The sequence below is a fragment of the Mustela erminea genome, chromosome 4, assembly GCF_009829155.1.
Source record: "Mustela erminea isolate mMusErm1 chromosome 4, mMusErm1.Pri, whole genome shotgun sequence".
In the NCBI taxonomy this organism is placed as follows: domain Eukaryota; kingdom Metazoa; phylum Chordata; class Mammalia; order Carnivora; family Mustelidae; genus Mustela; species Mustela erminea.
In genome coordinates, this window is record NC_045617.1 from 74776005 (window position 1) to 74796562 (window position 20558).

Here is a 20558-nt window from a genome sequence, read left to right on the forward strand (position 1 = left end):
GTTTTTAAAGTCCAAGAACAAATTAAAGATTACTAAAAGGTTTAGTATTTGGAAAAAAAAAGAAATTTATAGATCCATTCCCCACAGCATATAAGAAAAACTCCAAATAGATCAGAGACCTAAAGAAACTAAACTAAAACTATAAATGTACTACGAAAAGAAACATAGCTAGATACCTCTATAACATAAATGTAGGAAAAACTTTTGCATGGCAAAAGGCAACTGTTTGCAAAGTCAAAAATAAATGGCAAACTGGGAAAAAATATTTGGTTGTGTGTATACACACATACACACACGCATGCAATACCCATATGTATACATCTTTACATACATATAAAAAAACAGGAAAAAAGAGGGAGGGCTAATTCCCTAACATACAAAGTACTTTCAAAAATAAAGAAATGTCTACATAAAAATGGGCAAAAGACATGAAAAATATTTCCAAAGAAATTATCAAAATGGCCCTTAAAACTTAATAAAAGGTTGCAACAACATGGATGGAACTAGAGGGTATTACACTAAATGAAAGAAGTCAATCAGAGAAAGATAATTATCATATGATCTCACCAATATGCAGAATTTAAGACACAAGGCAGAGAATCATAGGGGAAGAGAGAAAAAATAAAACAAGACAAAACAGTGAGGGAAACAAGCCATAAGAGGCTCTTATTAATCACAGGAAACAAACTGAGGGTTGCTGCAGGCATAGTGGGTGGAGGGATGGGGAAACTGGGTGATGGACATTGGGGAGGATGTTATTGTAACAAGCACTGGGTATTATATAAGACTCATGAATTACAGACCTGTACCCCTGAAAGAAATAATACATTATATGTTAAATATATATATAAAAGGTTACTAGACTTCACTCATAATAAGAGAAATATAAAATAACACTAAACTGTGATAATGTTTTCATCCAACAGACTGGCAACATTTCAAGACCTTGACAATAAACTCTGCTGGTGAAACAAGGTTTAAAATATACATACGTTCTTCATCCAGCAATTCTACTTTTAAGAATTTACCCTAGAGCCATATCTCCAACATTATGCAAGTATATATACAAAAGATTATTCATTGCAGGCATTATTTATAACTCTAAAATACTGGACACTACTCATGTCCAAGTATATATAGGAGACTGCTTGAATAAATTACAGTATATACACCCATGGAGTACAAGTATAAAAAAGAATGAAGACAATTCCTATGAACTAACAGAAAGTGATTTTCAGGAAAAACTGTTAAGTGAGAAAAGCAATGTAGTGTAAGAAAGAAGTAAAAATAAAATGTACATATATCTGCCTATCATTACAAAAAAAAACCCACAAATAAGAAGAATCAACTAAAAAAGAAAAGAAGTTGGGTATCTTCAAGGGATGAGGGAGGAGAATGAAGAGATACAGAAAGAAGTGATACTTATATATCTCTTACATAGCTGACTTCTGAAAGTAAACTGATTTTCTGCATATTTAAAAATAAATCAACAAGGGTGGAAGGAGGTAAAAAAATCTAAAACTGAGGGAAAACTGAAAAAAAAAGAACTCTAAACTGATTCTGAAATGAAGGGGAAAAGAAGAAAGCACAATATTTGATTTTACTGCCCTTTAGGTGTGGTAAAGAACAGAATACACAGCCTAAAAACATATATCCTTTTAATAGGGCTTTTGTATTTTTTTGCTTTTCTTTTAGTGGTAAGGGTAAAGCAATTCTGAAACTATATTAGATACATTATAGCAATGAGCAAAAAAATTAATGTGTAAATGGTGAAAGAAAACAGGATTCTCGGGGTGCCTGGGTGGCTCAGTGGGTTAAAGCCTCTGCCTTCAGTTCAGGTCATGATCCCAGGGTCCTGGGATCGAGCCCAACATCGGGCTCTCTGCTCTGCGAAGGGCCTGCTTCTTCCTCTCTCTCTGCCTGCCTCTCTGACTACTTGTGATCTTTGTCAAATAAATAAAAAATAAAATTTAAAAAAAAGAAAGAAAGAAAGAAAGAAAATTCACAATTTCTACAATATATGTGTCTATCCACATGCATACACAGTACATACAAAGGGATATTTGCATATATATTTATATACATATTGTACACCTTCACACCTAAATGTCCTAGCTTATCTGCTGAATGTGTGGAGAAATGAAGATACCTAGCACCCAGATCTTGGTCTCTAATACCATTCCCCACTAAAAGAAACAACAGTTACTTGGAGAAATGGCTGATTCCAGAGTTTGGGCAGGTAAAAGGTGAGCCAGAAAGTAAGAAAGTACCCAAAAATAAAAAAGACAGGGTAGAGGTCACAAAGACAGATACAGTACAAAAGTGCTCCTTGGCAAAAGTGGGATAATTTGAGCAACAAAATAAGTTAACTAATTATAGACCACTAAGGGGAATCCACCGTTTATATTAATAATAAATACATAGGAGAGAAGAAAGGGCTCTTGATTATAATAGAATGAGTGTTGAGTGGTAATTGTGGAGGAAGTACTACTGGAAAAATCATCCCTTTGTGACCAGAAGTTAACTTTGTGACCAAAGTTAAAACTGGTTCAGGCAAGGATCTTCAGTGAATGCCAACCTGACCACTTGACAGGGGTGAGGAGGAATTTAGATGTGGAACAGGATACTTACATGGGTCTTAACATACAATGGAAAAATCACCCTCCACCTTAACCAGCTGATCAAAATTAATATTACCAATGAGGGGCAGATAACCATCATGCAGATGCCCTGAGAAGGACACAAAATCACTGTTGTAGTAGTCTGGCCAGGAATGTATAATTTGCAGAACTCATGCAGAAATAAATGACCCAAGTGAGGTATATTCTAAATAAAAAGCAAAGAGAGGAGGGACAGTGTTCTTCAAAAGTGCAAATCTCACAAAAGAAAAAGAAGGACTATGGACTTGTTCCATACCAAATGGATCAAAGAAACATCAGTGACAAAATACAACACTTGATGCTAGACTGAAAAGGAAAAATATAGTATATAGAACATCAGTGGGTCAATTAGCAAAAATGTCATATGAACACTAAAGTACTGCATTAGCAGTACATTTGCTAACATTGAAAACTATACCATGGTTACATAAGAGAATATTCTAACTCTTAAGATATATATATTTGAGAGGTAAAGAGACTGGATGGATGCAATTTCAAACTGTAAAGAAAACAAAATTATGTAAATGAACATAAAAAAGAAATGATAAAGCAAATGAGACCAAATGTTAACAATAGTTTAATCTGAGTCAAGTATGTGCAAGTGGTTTGTTCTCTGTTCTATTTTCATTCTTGTACCTTTGCTATAAGTTTGACATTATTTCCAATAAGAGTTTAAAAAGAGGGGGGAGGCACTAAGGATAATGAAGATAAGAAAGAAACAAATAGGTCTAATGCTAGGTGGGGGATATACAGAGATACTGGTGGAATGCAGAAGAGAAACTCACCAACAGACTAATTCAACAACAAACACAGAAATTCATTCCAACAGTTAGAAATCTCTTGACTTTGATAAGATTTCTTCCTTATCGCATGTGGTCACACTCCTCACGTTGGGTTATGGTGTAATAGTTGGTGGAAAGATCTTAATGCCGAAAGAAACAACTCTAGTGTAGTATTTAAGAGCATGAGCTCTGGAGTTAGACTGCTTGAGTTTGAATCTCATGAAATTTACACACTGTATAACCTTGGCCAAGTCACATAACCTCTCTCTGTGCCATAATCCCCTCAGGAAGTTTTTTTTCTTTTTAGTTCAACAATGTTAGCTATTGTGGCAGAGCTCCTTCCCAAGTTTCTGATGGGGAAAGACAGCTACAGGGAGAAACTCCAACCACAAACGTAATTTGTTCCAAGGCAATCTGAATCACAATGAATTTAGCCAGACAGATCTAAATATGAGTGCTCCCTACATATGAGTAAGAGCCAGCAAAAAATAGGGCAAAGTGGGAAAATTTCCTCACGAATCAGAGGAGGTTAATGCGGAATTTTAGGACTTCTACACAAAGTTAATTACGAGGACAGAACACAGACTGCAGTCTCAGCAGCCAGGCTCAAGCCCGTTAAGAATTAAGTCACTTTCCTTATTTTCATACTTACTTATAAACCTCTACAAACCAAATCAAAGATCAGACACAGTACCCATTTTTTCCATGTAAGTATATAGTTATCCATGTTAAATAATGAACACTTTGTTTTTTATCTTGTCACTCAAGTTTTTTTTTTTTTTTTTCCATTCAAGTTTCCCTATTTTGATAAACTATAGCTTTACATTTCCACAGTACACAGTATTGCAATGTGTGGTATGCCCCTCCACCTAGTGGTTAACTTGGGGAAAAAGCCCACAAAATTAAATCCTATCATTCTTGAGGTGGCTCAAATGTTGTATACTGGGCTATTACACAAATATGTGGTCATCTCTTAGTCAGCATCTCATGATAGCTAAGATTATTTTGTACAAATTTATTAATGTTTTAGCAAAAACATTACTATGAGCTTGACTAATATAAACAAGTAATATCTACGCACTAATTTAACAGTTAAATAAAAATACCTGTTCCAACAAATGGATCAAAGACAATATCATTCTCTTTCACTTTTCCATGGTTGGCCATGATAAATGATAAACCAGCATCCATGCTTGTATTTCCAATAAAGTGTCTCTTTTTGACACTGTATGACTCAATAAGCTCTCTCTGTCCATCTGCAATCTAGATCAGAGATTCTTCAGATTAGTTTAACCGTATAAAACAGATTGAAATTAATCATTCACAATAAAACCAGAGTATCTTGATGATAAAAACTTCTTTCCACTTAGCATTGCTCTAAATTTGTTCATTTAAAAAACGTGATTGAGGTAATTATGGACAAATACCTTGTATTTTTTAGCTTGTTGCAATTTACTGTGACTTTCTGAACTAAATTTTAATTGAATTTGAATGCAATAATTCTAGGGGTTGGTAGTGAGTAAATTTTACCCACCTCTTTTTTCTCCTAAGAACAATAATCTGTAACATAAGCCCCAGCTTCCATTACCCTTAGGGAAGGGAGCAGAACTGCTCTGTAGTAATTTTATTTCTTTTCGGAATTTGAGCTTAGATTTGGGAACTCCACAAATGAGATCCCTCAGTTACCACAGCACACTACATTTTCTCTGCTTAAAAAGCAATCCAGACTTTCTGACAAGTCTCATGTTATTTTTTCCTGGTACACCATGTCTAGGCCCTATATATAACAAACCTCGTGCACTTCCCAGGAATCTCTGGAAAAACAAACAAAAAAAACATAACCACATATTTTCCACTCATTTTAATTCATACAGTAATTCTGAGTCTTGAGTGGTTTTAAAATTCTACATATAGAATCCTATACAAAGGTCTAACATTAAGCTTTTAAAGAAACAACCTCAAATACATAAAAAGAACACCTCCTTACCCATCTACCAAAATAGATATTATGTGGATTCTCAGGGATGCGGTTTGGGTCCAAACCATAATCCTCCAAAACAGAGAATATATGCTGTGGCTTCTTTAAATTCACTTTCCCTTCAAATGGCAGAAACTCAAGTGCCTAAAAAATAAAAGTGATTTTCATGTCCCATTAGAATTTTTTTTTTTTAAAGATTTTATTTATTTATTTGACAGAGAGAAATCACAAGTAGATGGAGAGGCAGGCAGAGAGAGAGAGAGGGAAGCAGGCTCCCTGCCGAGCAGAGAGCCCGATGCGGGACCCGATCCCAGGACCCTGAGATCATGACCTGAGCCGAAGGCAGCGGCTTAAACCACTGAGCCACCCAGGCGCCCCGTCCCATTAGAATTTTAAAGGAGAAATGGTGCTTGCATAGTCCTACTGATCTTGTAAGTCTGGTATCAGCATTAAGTAAGACAAAACATGAGAATCAGCACACAATGTGCCACAAAATAAGCACTTAACAGAATTGAGAATTATTACATATCAACAGCAACAGACCACATTATTCTCATAGGCTTCTTTCATTATTGCTAAATTCACTTACATCTATTCGTTTGACTTTTTCTTCTTGTGTCAATGTTTTATTAAATGTGTGAATCTTTATTTTATACGTAGAATCTGAATGTAGAAACGGAACCTGAAATAAAAGCAAATAAGTTATTTAAAGCTTCATAATTATACAGTATCTGTAGATACACCTATATAAAAATTTCACTACGTACCATCTTCTCCACAGGGTAGTTTTTAAGAGAACTGTACAGCTCCTCTGGAGATTTTCCATGACCCCATAGCTCAAATATGGACCTAGGAAATAAATGATTACTACTAACCTCAGTAACAAAATCAGTCCATGCAGTAATATGGAACAATTACTTCCCTCGTTCTTTATGCTTGTTCCACTAATACAATTATTGCCTATATTTTCTAAGCTATAAATGAGAAATGTGTTAATAAACATTAAGTTAATAAATGTAACTTAATATTAAAAAACATTAAGTCCAAATCACACAAATAAGTTTAACTCTACACAGAAGAAGGAAACTTAAGTCAAGATTTTTCCAAGTTTTCATTATTATATTTTTATACTAGAATACAAATGATGTAGCAACATCATTTATTTTAGTAGAACAGGTGAAAAGTTGCAGCAAATCCAATTTTTTGCAGTGTTTGCTCCATAAAATAAAAATGACCAGTTAAAAATGTTACAATTAATATTTAACTATTACTTACTAATATTTAATAACTGTTAGTTACTTTTCTAACCACTACAAAAAGAAAATTCTTACTGTATAAAAAAATCTTCACGCTTCCACCAATTTCAAGGAACATGTAAACAATTACAAGCAAATTTCATTACAAACAAGAATTCATTGTAATGGAACTCAAATCTACATAGTAGCATAGTTTTGTGTATCTAAATTCAAACTACTTTATAAATGTAATTAATGCTGCCATTAGGATGGAGAATATTATCCTTTGAAAATAAACTTCATTTCCTTTCTATTGAATTTATTGAAAGAGGGCCTCTACAGTAATCCTTCTCTTACTTAGCCATCACTAAAGGACTGACCTCAGCTATACAAACATAGAAGGAGCAAAAAGCAGCAAACACAATTATTCAGAATAGATGTCCCCAAATCCCACGTACTCAGGATTTTTTCTTAATGTTAAGAGATTATAATAAGCTTAATCAACTCATTTATTCAACAAATATTTATTAAGTATTATTATATACCAGGAATTGTTCTGTGCATGAAGACACAACAGAACAAAGCTCACTGCCTTCATGAAACCCAAGGGAGAAGACTTCTGGAAGCATAAACTGAGGGGAAGCATATGTAATTCAACCTCTGGAAAGGGAAAACCTTGAAAAACAAAAATAATAAAAAATAATAAAAGCTAACATATAACTCAAAGTACAAGGGCCTGTTCTAAGGCCTTTTTTTTTTTTTTTTAAGATTTTTATTTATTTATTTGACAGAGAGAAATCACAAGTAGATGGAGAGGCAGGCAGAGAGAGAGAGAGAGGGAAGCAGGCTCTCCGCTGAGCAGAGAGCCCGATGCGGGACTCGATCCCAGGACTCTGAGATCATGACCTGAGCCGAAGGCAGCGGCTTAACCCACTGAGCCACCCAGGCGCCCCCTTTTTTTTTTTTTTTTTAAAGATTTTATTTATTTATTTGAGAGAGAGAGAGCATGAGAGTAGAGAGGTCAGCAGAAGAAGCAGACTCCCTGCCGAGCAGGGAGCCCGATGTGGGACTCGATCCCGGGACTCCAGGATCATGACCCGAGCCAAAGGCAGTTGCTCAACCACCTGAGCCACCCAGGCACCCTCTAAGGCCATTTAATATGGATTCGTAACTGTTCCTCATAGGAGGCCTAAGAGATAGCTTCCAGTATCATCACCCATTGAACTCATGAGGAAACTGAGGGACAAGGAAATTAAAATGACTCTTTCAGGTCATATAGCAATTAAAGAAGCTAGGATTCCAATCCATCAGACTCTAGACTACACACATGACTACATGCACTATAATACACTGCTCCTCAAAAGCTTTAAAAAAAAAAAAAAAAGGAATCCCAACCCAATTCAGGGAAAGGCAGTTTCATGGATTATAATTATCCCTAATGAGCTATTATATAGTATAACGTAGAAATTAATACTTATAACAATAAACTAGAATCAACAAAATGTGACTCCATATCCTCTTTTTCAGAAAGAATTTATATATAATAAATTTATATTTTAAATAGTCAAAATAAAGATTAGGCACATAGCACCAAAAGCTTCAGCTATAACTAAAACATTCATTTATAATAATACCTTTAATGATTTAGATTTTCAGAGTAAACAGTTTTCATATATATGACTTAACTACTGTGATCCATACTTTAGCGATTATAAAGCTTATATAGATTGCCACACTTCTGATAGGTGATATATAAATAAGCATGGATATCAACTTACTAATACAATAATTTCAAATATATTTTCCTTTAAAAGTTTTTATTTATTTGACAGAAACATAGCGAGAGAGGGAATACGAGAGGGGGAATGGGAGAGGGAGAAGCAGGCCTCTCACCTAGCAGGGAGCCCAATGCAGGGCTCAATCCCAGGACCCTGGGATCATGACCTGAGTTGAAGGCAGACGCTTAGCAATTAAGTCACCCAGGCGCCCCAATAATCTCAAATATTTTAGTGATTATGGAAGTAATAGTGAAATCTTTCTGACAAAATTTAAGAAACTATCCTTTGAGGGAAGGAGGGGAGTAGAATTGGGAAAGGTGCACAGTCAACAGTTTCTGTAAACCACTTTTTTTTTTTTTTAAGAAAGCTGCGGGAAGTATCTCAAAATTTGAGATCTAACAAGGTAGATACGTGGGTGTTTATTATATTTTTCATCCTTTTTGTAATATGCTCAAAATACTCCATGTTAAAAATAAATCAACAAAACAAAATTATCTTTCAATCCCTAGTCTACCACAAAAAATAACTTTAAATTAATTTTCAATCCATGCTTATAATAGTCTATTTTATTTCCAGAACAATTAATGCTACAATTAGGACTTTGAATTTTATCATTTGAAAATGAACTCCTCCTTTGCTTTCTATTAAATTTATAAACAGAGGACCTCTATAGTAATACCACCCTTACTTAGCTATCACTGAAGGTATACCCAACCTCAGCTATTCAAAATATACAGAGAATAGAAAGTAGGCAAGGAAATTATTATATAATATTATACAATCATTACATAATTACTAATTTTACCATTAAGTAAATGCAGGAGAAGGTAAAAGCTCTGAAGGAAGTATATAAGTTCCTGGTCCTCAAGCAGCTATTTCAAACCTAATAAGACTTATCTACTGAAATCAAACAACCCTTAGAACCATACATTTTAATATGTTAATCAAAAGTAATAATTGTTCAGAAGATATGTTTTTTAGTTATGTTTCTGTCTGCTGGTCCTTTTTACTGAATAGTAAGACCCATTAGCAAGTTTCAACTTAAAAGATTGGGAAGAAAGGAGGGAGGGAAAGAAGGAAGAAATGGGAAAAAAGATCAGACACCAATGATAAAATCTAGAAAACAGGTAGGATAAACTATGAACAACATCATTATAGTAATCCACACAAGATAATCAGGACTTCACTCTCTAACAAATAAAGCAGTAAAACATTTCACAGCAGTCCTCGCTTTTTGTCATTTCAGACTTATCTGCTCACCCAACTAAAAGCCATCTATAAGAAAAAATATTTAGATTCTCAATACTTTGGTTATAATTAAATGTGGCATTTAACTTTTACATCTTAAACTATATTCCTGCTTAATACAGAAGTTTTAAAAAATTACCCCAAAACAAGGGTTCATGCATTTCACCACTAACATTCCATCACCATCATTTCAGCAGAAAATTCCCTGTTCTACCACCACCACCCAGTGGCAAATTCATGTATCTGCAAGCTAAGGTGAGCTCCCCACAACATACCCCTAATTCTCCGCCAACAGAGCGGCAAGGACAGAGTAGTATGAGAAGTACATTATACAATCCGCAGGAAAACATTATAAGTTTCTCTTACTTGGCACACACTGTTCGTTTCATTAAGTTTCTGGCAATATCTTCTGACGGAATGCTAAGAATCCAAAAAGGAGACTGAAAAAAATAACAATATACAACTTGTAACTGGTTTTATGGCCTCATATGCTTCTCTAGCCAAGAAGTCAGTGAGAGATTCCCATTTGCTACTTTTATATAAGAATTCTCCAACCAAAATAAAAATTACTCCAATAGTAAAAAAGTAAATTATTTAAATAGGTAACCTGTTAAGATAATACAGTACAACATCAGATCACTTTTATAAATGACCATAAATGCAAATAACAGCAAATATAAGGTTAAACTTAAGATTAATTTTGCATTTACTCTTATGTATTTTGACCAAAATAATGCATATTTTACTCCAAAGTAAAATCTCAGAATTTTTTATTGTTGATCATTCCTGATAATATAGCTATTTTACTTTTAACTTCTACGTAATGTATTTCTTTGAATGATCCCTCTTTTAAGTAGTTGTGGCCACCTGAGGGGTAGAAATAACTATGATGGAAAATCATAGGGTATATTATCATTAATTCTTACTATTTTATCTAAGGAAAAGTGTCAGGTGCATCAGAATTGTTTACCAATCCTCTGTCTCAACATCAAGATTACAGGCACTTTTTAAAATTTTATTTTATTTTATCTTATTTTCAGAGATAGAGCATGCATGGGTGTACATGGGAGTACAAGGGAGAGGGGGAAAGAGAGTGACTTAAGCAAGCTCCACATTAAGCATGGAACTGAACTTAGGGCTTGATCTCCCAACTCTGAGATTATGACCTGAGCAGAAATCAAGAGTTGGTTGCTTAGTCAACTGAACCACCCAGGAGCCCCGATTATAGGCACTTTTCATCTCCACCCTGATAACCCCCTGCCAGAATACAGAAAAACAAAGCAGAACCCTGACCTCAGTTCATCATGCCTACCCAATTATATCTATACTCTCCCTTTCTTCCTCCTCCCTCAGTACATGAAAATCAATTAGAAATAGAAGTCCAACTTTAGCAGACTTTCAATTAAGTTCTCTAATCTTCTGGAAGAAATCCTCCCTGCCATTCTTTCTTCTTCCAATATTTATAACTACTCTACAGAAAAATTCTAAATAATCCAAACAGAAAAAAGATGGTTATCTCAATATTATTTTTAATAGAAAAACTGAAAAGCAATCTGAATGTAATTAGATAAATGACAGAACTAATCAATAGAAAATATTATATGACCCTGTTAGTAATAAAGGCTATGTAGCAATATGGACCTATATTAATACTATCAAGTAAAAAAGAGACTGAAGAAGTTCATAAGTAGTATTAGAACTAAAGGGAAGGAGCACCTAGGTGGCTCAGATGGTTAAGCGGCTGCCTTCTGCTCAGGTCATGATCCCGGGGTCTTGGGATCGAGCTCTGCATCGGGCTCCCTGCTCAGCGGAGAGCCTGCTTCTCCCTATCCCTCTGCCTGCCACTCTGCCTTCTTGTGCTCTGTCAAATAAAGAAAGAAAATCTCTGGGGGGAAAAAAAAAAAAAGGTGAATCATGATTTTTTTTTAAAATTGAACTAAAGGGGAAAAAAGCATATGAAAAAAGACTGAAAGGCCCTACCCTCAAATTATAAGTCACATGAAAGAAGAAGAATTAGGAATTACTTTTTTTTCCTTTTTTAAGATTATTTATTTATTTTACAGACAGAGATCACAAGTAGGCAGAGAGACAGACAGAGAGAGAGGAGAGGCAGCAGGCTCCCTGCTGAGCAGAGAGCCTGATGAGGGGCTCGATCCCAGGACTCTAGGATCATGACCTGAGCCGAAGGCAGAGGCTTTAACCCCCTGAGCCACCCAGGTGCCCAGGAATGACTTTTTTTTATTTCCCAAACTTCTCTAATACACTGATAAACTATCAAATACAAAATATAAAGCTCAAAAATTCACAATCTTATACATGCATAATTTCAAATGTTTAAATAATTCCCAATATTAAGTCTGAAATTCCGCTAAATTCTATATTCTAATTTTAATCATACCTCATCAACAGAAAACAGTCCCTTTTTTTCAACTAAGAGAAAGATACCAAGCAGAGTACAAGTGTTGAGTCAAAAATTAAAAACTAGTAAACTAAATGAATACTGGAAATAAACTTAAATGACGTTCCAAAACCACAACTTTTCCAAAAATATCCTTTTTATTCAATTGCCCCTAGAAATAGAAACAAGTAGCTATATAAATATAAATGTTTGCAGTTTTTCCCTTCAAACCCAAGATTCTTATAAATATGGTCTAATGAAAAATATAAATTCAACTTACCTTTCCGTAAGTTTCCTGACTACTGATGAACTGACCTCCAAAAAGTGAAAGCAAAGACTTTATTTCCTACATTGAAAATATTATAGAAAGAACACATTTTAACACAGGGAACTCAAAGTCTATTAACAGATATATGTACAGTAAGAATTTTTTAAGAGTGGTTAAGTGACCTTAACCTTCGGTTAAGTGACCTACCTGGGGCATTTAAATTTCAGCACCAGGCAAATTACAACTCTATGTTCTGAAAAAATTTTACAGTCACAACCACAGTTAAGTAATTTCTGAGAAATTTTACACAACAAGAAGGCTGCCAAAAGACCTGCTCAGAAAATGCCCCAATTTTGGAAAAAAAACAGATGACAAAACTATGGGCAAGTAAATCTGACAACTGATCAGTAAAAATAAAATGAATTATTAAACAGAGAAGTTGAGGATATTTAGACAAGAAATAAGTGATTAACCAGGAAGCATCACTGTTGATTCATTGAACAGAAGTTACAGTAAGTTAGCCTCTTCTTTCTGGCTCAATTTACAGAACTAGGAAGAGAACACAATAGCTACTTTAAAAACATCAGGAATCAAAGTTGAAATATGTTCAGATAATATTACATTCTGTGAAACAATCACTTTGCACTGATAAATACAAGATGACTATATAAATTTTACAATATATACGAACAAATTAAGTCTCCTCAAATAACATTCTAACAAATTTAGTCTTAGAGCTCTACCATAAAGCAGGTAGAATCCCACACCTCTCTGTAGGTCTCACGTAGGAGGTAACCCAATCAGAGATGCATCCTCTCCGCTGGGTGCCTACAGTCCCCTTTCATCCCAACTAGGAGAAGCGGCCTTTAACACCAAGCTCATCATGAGCCATAGGCACCATGAGACAGTATACCCAGACCACCATATTCTCTACCTCAAGACCAAAAGGAATAGAAGGTTTGAACAATTCACACTTTTTCTATTTTTCCTTTTGACTATGCAACATTTTTTTTTCTTTAATCCCTGGATTTACAAGGGGCTAAATTCAGTTTAATTATATGAACAGAGCAAGAACTTGCATAGTCTATCAGTAAATACTGAAGGTAACCCCAAAGTCATTTTGAAACACACATGACACATATTTAAATAGAAGGCATCATGGGACTTGGGAATTAGATGAATCACAATTTTACTTTCACCTCTTCCTAATAGTGGCCATGTGGTTTTATACAAGGCACTTCTTTCATCTGGAAAATAGGAATCATAGCTACATCATGAAGGAAAGAGGTCTGTGACTGACAACAGGGCACAAAACCTAGAGTGTTAAGTAAAGGAATCAAGATGATGATGAAACTGAAGTCCAGTGGCTCAAGAAATCAAGCAAGACTGACCAAGTTATCATTCTTAAAACAAAAAACAAAAAAAAAATGAAGTTATAGATTAAGTTACTTTGGCCTAGAATATTACTGTTCATTTCCAGCTTCACATTTAAAACATCGACATTTGCTGCTCCGGGGGTAAAGCTCAGTGGCAGAGCATCTGACTGCAAAATTTGCTGGTCCTGAGATACCTTGTTAAAAACTAGTAACAGGCCAAAACAAACCACAAAGGCTCTAAGAGTTTTAAAAAAAAAAAGTGAAGGATTATTGAAGTTTTATAGCATAGTATTAGCTCCACTATCCCAAACTTAAGCAACGTTTTAAAATTTAAAATAAGGGGCGCCTGGGTGGCTCAGTGGGTTAAAGCCTCTGCCTCTGGCTCAGGTCATGGTCTCAGGGTCCTGGGATCGAGCCCTGCATCGGGCTCTCTGCTCAGCGGGGATCCTGCTTCCCCCTCTCTCTCTGCCTGCCTCTCTGCCTACTTGTGATCTCTGTCTGTCAAATAAATAAATAAAATCTTTAAAAAATAAAAATAAAAAAACAATAAATAAAATTTAAAATAATAGTGATAACCCAAGTTTTAAATTTATGAGCAAAACTTGTATTATACTACGCCATCAATTTACTTGGAAAAAGGGGCACCTGGGTGGCTCGATGGGTTAAGGCCTCTGCCTTCGGCTCAGGTCATGATCCCAGAGTCCTGGGATCGAGCCCCGCACTGGGATCTCTGCTCTGCAGAGAGCCTGCTTCCTCCTCTCTCCCTGCCTGCCTCTCTGCCTACTTGTGATCTCTGTCTGTCAAAGAAATAAAGAAAATCTTTAAAAAAAATTTTTACTTGGAAAAAGCAAAACACAAAATCTTCGCTCTTAAAGCAAATTCACTTTCTAGTTGAGAATCTTCCTATATTAGGAACAAAAGAATTTACTGGATCTAAAAATACAGCATGATCTGGGGCATGCCTCATGCATTAATTCACATGAGCTTTTCAGTTCTTTTAGCCACTCAGTTTTTCATCCATTTAGTTTGTTTCAGAGCCAGCAATAAAATCCAGGTGTCTGAACTCTAGTACAATAAGGCAGGCGCCAATTAAAACAGGCCTTGATTAACTCTACAAAGGTAAAATAGGGCCACATGATATTCCTAATCTCTCATTTTAAATCATAAATGCAGCTACTCATTCTTTTTTCTACTTAGCAGTTCTAAAACAGAAGATGTACTCAAAAGTGTAGACTGTCCTCTTGATTGCCTTTCTGAAAGGGATCCTCTCACTCAATACTTACTACGAAACTAATATGTACAAGGCACTGAGCTATGTAAAGATAAATACGTATTTATCTTCAGGGAGCTTATGGTCTAATAGAACAAAACATTCAACCTAGTTAATTGAAATGTGAGCTGTAAAACAGTGAGTGCTCTTGAAAAAAGTAAAATCAAAAAGGTACTACATTAGAGTTCAAAGGAGAAAAGATCACTTAAGTTTCAGAAGAAAAGTTTTCATGGAAACTGACTTAAGCCCTGAAATACAGAGAGAATCTGCACAGATGAAAGAGGACTTCCCCTTCTAGCGATGCCAAACTAGGTAATTCAGATTCAGCCTTCTGCTTAGAAGAACTAGAAAAACCTGGCATCTGCTTGGACGCATGGAGCAATTACAAGAATTACCAAACCAAACTTCAGGAGAAGCCAGAAATCCCAAGGTGCAGCCACTTGCTTCCCAGGACATTGACCAATTCCAAAAGCAGCTATGGGGCTAGATGGTCCTTTTGACAGCTTAATGGACCAGAAGAACAAAAAGAATATGGTGCCATCCATAGAAAAGAAAGCTTGACAGACCACCCAGTTTGGACTGGGATCTCCAAAAGCTACATACCAGAGGAACATGTATAAACCAGAATAGAAACAAAACTTAATACCTGGAAATGAGTTTAAGGCATCCTAGATCATTAATGCTTCTACTTCAGGAGGATTTACATCATCCTAGGCCTTGTGTTATTTCTTCAGATAACTTTCCAAATATATCTAGTGCAGATTTAAAAAATAAGCTAGCACACATATGAAAAAGAACCAAGAGAAACAGTACACAGAAGCAACGGGCCCACAGGACTACTTTTATCATATTTAATATGTGTTTTCTATAGTTTGTCAGACTTAACTGTGCTTTTTATATTCAAGGAGATAAAAGACATAATTAAGAATTTAGGCAAAAACTAAAAATCTATTAAAAAGGAAACTGTAGAGTTGAAAAAGAATCAAGTAAAAAAATAAACCTAAAATAAATATGTGGGTAAATCTCTATGAAGATTGACTACATAAAATCAATAGATTGAAGACTGAAATAGGGAAGACCCAACTAGAGAAAAGGAAGCACAGGCCAAAGCCTGAAAACTGAGAGCATCATTCAGGGAATGATGGGGATTCTCTTGTGGCTGCACTGAGGTGGGAGTGGGGGGAGACAAAGAACCATGCAACAGTGTGCTAATGCCAGACTAGGAAGTTTCAGCCTTGGGACAATGAGGGTGGAAAAGAGAAATGAGGGGCATCTGGGTGGCTCAGTGGGTAGAGTCCTGGGATCAAGCCCGGCATCTGGCTCTCTGCTCAGCAGGGAGTCTGCTCCCCACCCCTCGACCCCTCTTCTGCCCGCCTCTCTGCCTACTTATGATTTCTGTCTAATTAATTAATTAATTTTAAAAAGAGCAATGAGCTTTTTGGGAGATTAAACTGACACCAGAGTAAGAAATTGAGACCAGGGTAAGACACTAAGAAAAATTTAAGACAAAGATGGGCGCCTGGGTGGTTCAGTGGGTTAAGCCACTGACTTTGGCTCAGGTCATGATCCCAGGGTCCTGGGATCGAGTCCCACATCAGGCTCTCTGCTCAGGAGGAAGCCTGCTTCCTCCTCTCTCTCTCTGCTTGCCTCACTGCCTACTTGTGTTCTCTCTGTCAAATAAATAAATAAATTCTTTAAAAAAAAAAAAAAGTTTAAGACAAAGAAACAGGTAAAATGTCCAAGTACTAGGGATGCTATTTTGAAGACTGCAGCCTAACCACTCCATTCTCACTGCATTGTTGGACTAAGGCACACAACCTCCTTGGCCTCTTTTTCCACTCCAATATTCCTTCTCTGGTGCTCCAGAATTATCCTTCTAAAACACAAATGAATACTAGTCACTTACTGGTTTAGAAAGAAAAAAAATTGTCACTTCCTGGCTTAAAGAGTCAATGGCTCCCCCTTTAAATTTAAAATAAAATACCAATTCCTTGCAATGGTTTCAAAGCATTCCAAACTCTGGAACCTACCCACCTCTCTACCCCCTCTGCCCATTACTTCATCCTCACTCCCCACAGCCCACACCCCAAACCACCATAATCAACTCCTTCCACTTGTTTTTGTTTCTTACTGAAGAGCGCTTTCCAATCCTCTTTATCCACAAAATAGCTCTTTATCAATTAAGATCTATTAAAATATTACCTCCTCCATGAAATTCTATGCCTTTACGCCCCTATCTTGTCAGTGCACCTGCTCAGCAAAACATTAATCCTGAATCAATGCTACAGTCTTCCTTCACTGTTCCTAAGGCCAGTGAATGGCACACAACTGAAGAAAACTAGAGAAATAGCAGCACAATTACAAAGACATGATCATCACCCTAGGTGGATTTCCAGCGTTGCTCTAATACCTGTGTTCTCAATGTTTAACTTGTCAGCTCCCTCTTTTACTCTCAATGACTATTTCAAATTTAACTATTTTTCCCCAATGTCTCCACTCAACTGCTTAGTCCCTGATCTCTCAAGAAACAACCTTAACTCATTCATAACCTAGAAAACAGATCCTCAGGCAGCTACCTCATTTCCAGCTTAACTCTCCTTGCCCACTCCCCCCTTCTAGTGAAAGGCCAACCTCCTACTGTGCCCTTATACCCATTCTCCCCTTCTGTTCAGCCTGTGAACTCTGCTTAACCCTAGGCCTTCCTCAAACTGTTAACCAATCTCTACTTTCCCTTCTTACTCTCCAGTTAAGAGCAGTCTATCTCCCCTTCCTCATTTTCCAGTGACCATTAAATCAAGCAATCTAGCTCACCACCCCACTCTAAAACTCTATACAACAGTATTAGCAAAATTCCTAGAACTTTACCCTCCTGATTTCTGTGCCCGCAAAGTCTTTCTATTCTGACACCTGCCAAACCTCTTTACTACCCCCTCTTTTTTCACTTCCCCCCACTATCAATACTTCCAAGCTCCTGTATTTGGCCCCCACTCTTTCAACATTATGCCTTCTATGAATAATTTCACTTCCTCCCCTGATGTTCATATGCAGAAGCTTCCAAACATCTATTACCAATCCAGACCACTCTACTGTACTTCATGTATAGCTCTAAATTCAATGTCCTGCCCCCCACCCCCGCCATCCCCGGTCATCTCCACTTGATATTACAGAAACACATAACCAATATTCAGCATAACCAAAATTTAAATCTTTCATCTGCCTGTGTTCCACATTTTAAGTGGAGATGCAACCCAGGAGTCATCCTTGACTGGCCCCTGTCCCCCCCATATTCAATCATCAAGTGATGATGATTTCATCACCTAAGTATGTTCCATCTATCCCATGCTTTTACCCCTGCCTTAATTCAGGCCTTCTTATTCTACTAACAAGACTATTTCAACAGGCTGCTAACTGGTCTCTGCTTCCAGACTTATTCCTCTCAAATCTATCCTCATTATTGCTGCCAAAGTGATTTTTTCTTAAAAAATCTTCTTTGCTCAAAACTCTTCAGTAAATTTCCCTTACAAGCAAATAAATTTTCTCTTCCCTTCCAGCGTACTCAAGGCTTTGCATTTTCTGGACCCTATCTACATCTCCTGCTTTTTTTTTTTTTTCCTGTCACTCTCAGCTACAATATTTCATAATTCAATACTGAATTGTAATTCTAATTTATTTATCCTTGGCCTGGCTAACTCCTACTGATACTTTAGTTATTGTTGAAGTGTCATATCCTCATGCATGCCCTCTTAATGGCCAACATCCCCCACTCATCAGGTGGATCAGATTCCCCTTCTATGCTCTCGTATCGCCCTACATATCTACCACTGCACTTAAAAATGTTATTTCTTAAAATGTTCATACATATACGCGGACCTTAGCCTAAACAGTAAGCTCCTTGAAGACAGAAACCGTCTTTAGCATCTCCATATCCCCAGCGCCCAGCACATGCAATTACAAGCACTCTGAAAATGTTCTGAATGAATGAAACACTTTTCCCAACTTCTCCATCATCTAATCCCTGCCACCAACCACCACCTCTAGAAACCCCACCCTCCTCCACGGGCTTTGACCCGCATATTTGCCACTTAAAACACTGCACTGGGCATTTCCGTTAGCTGACTCTCTTCTCTGCTGGGGGAAGAGCTCCTGGAGCGAGACGACGGGTCATATCCACCGGCCTAACTCCAATACCTGACGCATGGGTAGAAGAATGAATGAAAATGCTTGGCAAGTCTGTGAGAGTCTGTCTTGGACTTCTCTCTCACACACCCTCCGCGGAGCTAGGATCCTTCCCAGGGCCCGAGGGACCAGGGACGCGTGATACCTCCGACAAGCGAACACCCCCGGATCCCTGCTTGCGCAAGCTGAGATCTCCGCCGCCCGCACACCAACCCCCACCGTGCCGCCCTCTCCCGTCAAGAAGTTGTGGAGGGCGCTGCGGACTCACCGGCAAGCGGAACTCCAGGTGCTCTTGTGCCATGAGCAGCAGATACCTATTCAATGGGCACGACATCGCCATTGCAGTCGCCCGCGGTGCGCCTGCGCGATGCGTACAGTTTCCCAGCTCTCTGCCCCCTCCGGCCCACCGCCTTTCCCGCTGAGGCGGGGCCTGAAGGGCCGGAAGCGGAAGCTGGGCGAGGTGGACGCTCTCTCGGGGTTCCTCGCGCGGATACGTTGAGCCTGGAGGGGCAACGCCCGCTGGGAGGTACTTTCTGGTTGAAATGCCGAAGTGTGAGGAGCTAGTGAGTGTCGCTCTGCTCGGTTGCGCGGCAGGTTGCGGTAAAACAAGTTTGCGTTGGGCCTCCGACCAGGAATGTACTTTCAGCTTCCTGGGAGGTTTTTGAAGAAACGCTTCAAATTTTAGTTCTTCAAAACTGGACTGGAACTTCACCTTTTCCATATAGACTTCTCTATCGACTTCAAGCTTGGAGGACCTGGCCCACTCACTCATCTAATATTTAAAATCCTTTTTGTATTTTTACGATATCTTTTCAAGGGTACATGCCCCCTAAGCCAGTTGGAATAAGCTGTTGACCTAGGTAATCTCATGGTTCGTTCTACACCTCATAGAAAACAAAATGTCGTCCTCAGTAATTTACTCAATAATTAGAAGGTTGTGATGTTAGGCTCAGGCACAGTCCACAGCCAACTCTATTAAAACGATGATGGGGGCGCCTGGGTGGCTCAGTGGGTTAAGCCGCTGCCTTCGGCTCAGGTCATGATCTCACGTTTCTGGGATCGAGTCCCGCATCGGGCTCTCTGCTCAGCAAAGAGCCTGCTTCCCTCTCTCTCTCTCTCTGCCTCCGTCTCTGTCTACTTGTGCTCTCTCTCTCTGTCAAATAAATAAATAAATCTTTAAAAAAAAAAAAAATTCTAAAACGATGATGGAGGGGCGCCTGGATGGCTCAGTCCTTTAGCCTCTGCCTTCATAGTGGTGATTAAGAACATAAGCTGTGATGTCCATTTTAGGTTCAAATCTCAGTCCCACTATTTACAATCTATATGCTCTTAAGCAAATTTCTTAGCCTCCTTTATCAGCAGTTTTATCTAAAATGGATTAATACTGTC

At 37.5% G+C, this 20558-nt stretch overlaps 1 protein-coding gene across 12 annotated transcripts in view; it reads right to left on the reverse strand.

The window, feature by feature from the left end:
- The window catches only part of TRMT11 (tRNA methyltransferase 11 homolog), a 125611-nt gene extending 105411 nt beyond the window's left edge, over positions 1–20200 (reverse strand). For 7 of the 12 annotated variants that reach the window (XR_004284967.1, XR_004284966.1, XR_004284964.1 and 4 more), the window contains exons 1-7: positions 19438–19615; positions 12360–12425; positions 10048–10121; positions 6188–6269; positions 6010–6102; positions 5430–5564; positions 4549–4705 (exon numbers count right to left, since the gene is read on the reverse strand). Coding sequence is in view for 6 of the 12 variants with exons in the window: in XM_032339615.1 (XP_032195506.1) it covers positions 4549–4705; positions 5430–5564; positions 6010–6102; positions 6188–6269; positions 10048–10121; positions 12360–12425; positions 19438–19509 (679 nt within the window). In the remaining 6 variants the exon portion in view is untranslated. Of the gene's footprint in view, positions 1–4548; positions 4706–5429; positions 5565–6009; positions 6103–6187; positions 6270–10047; positions 10122–12359; positions 12426–19437 lie in introns of all 12 variants that reach the window. The other 5 variants (XR_004284969.1, XR_004284968.1, XM_032339614.1 and 2 more) reach the window with 4 other exon arrangements.
- Between the last annotated feature and the right edge of the window lie 358 nt (positions 20201–20558).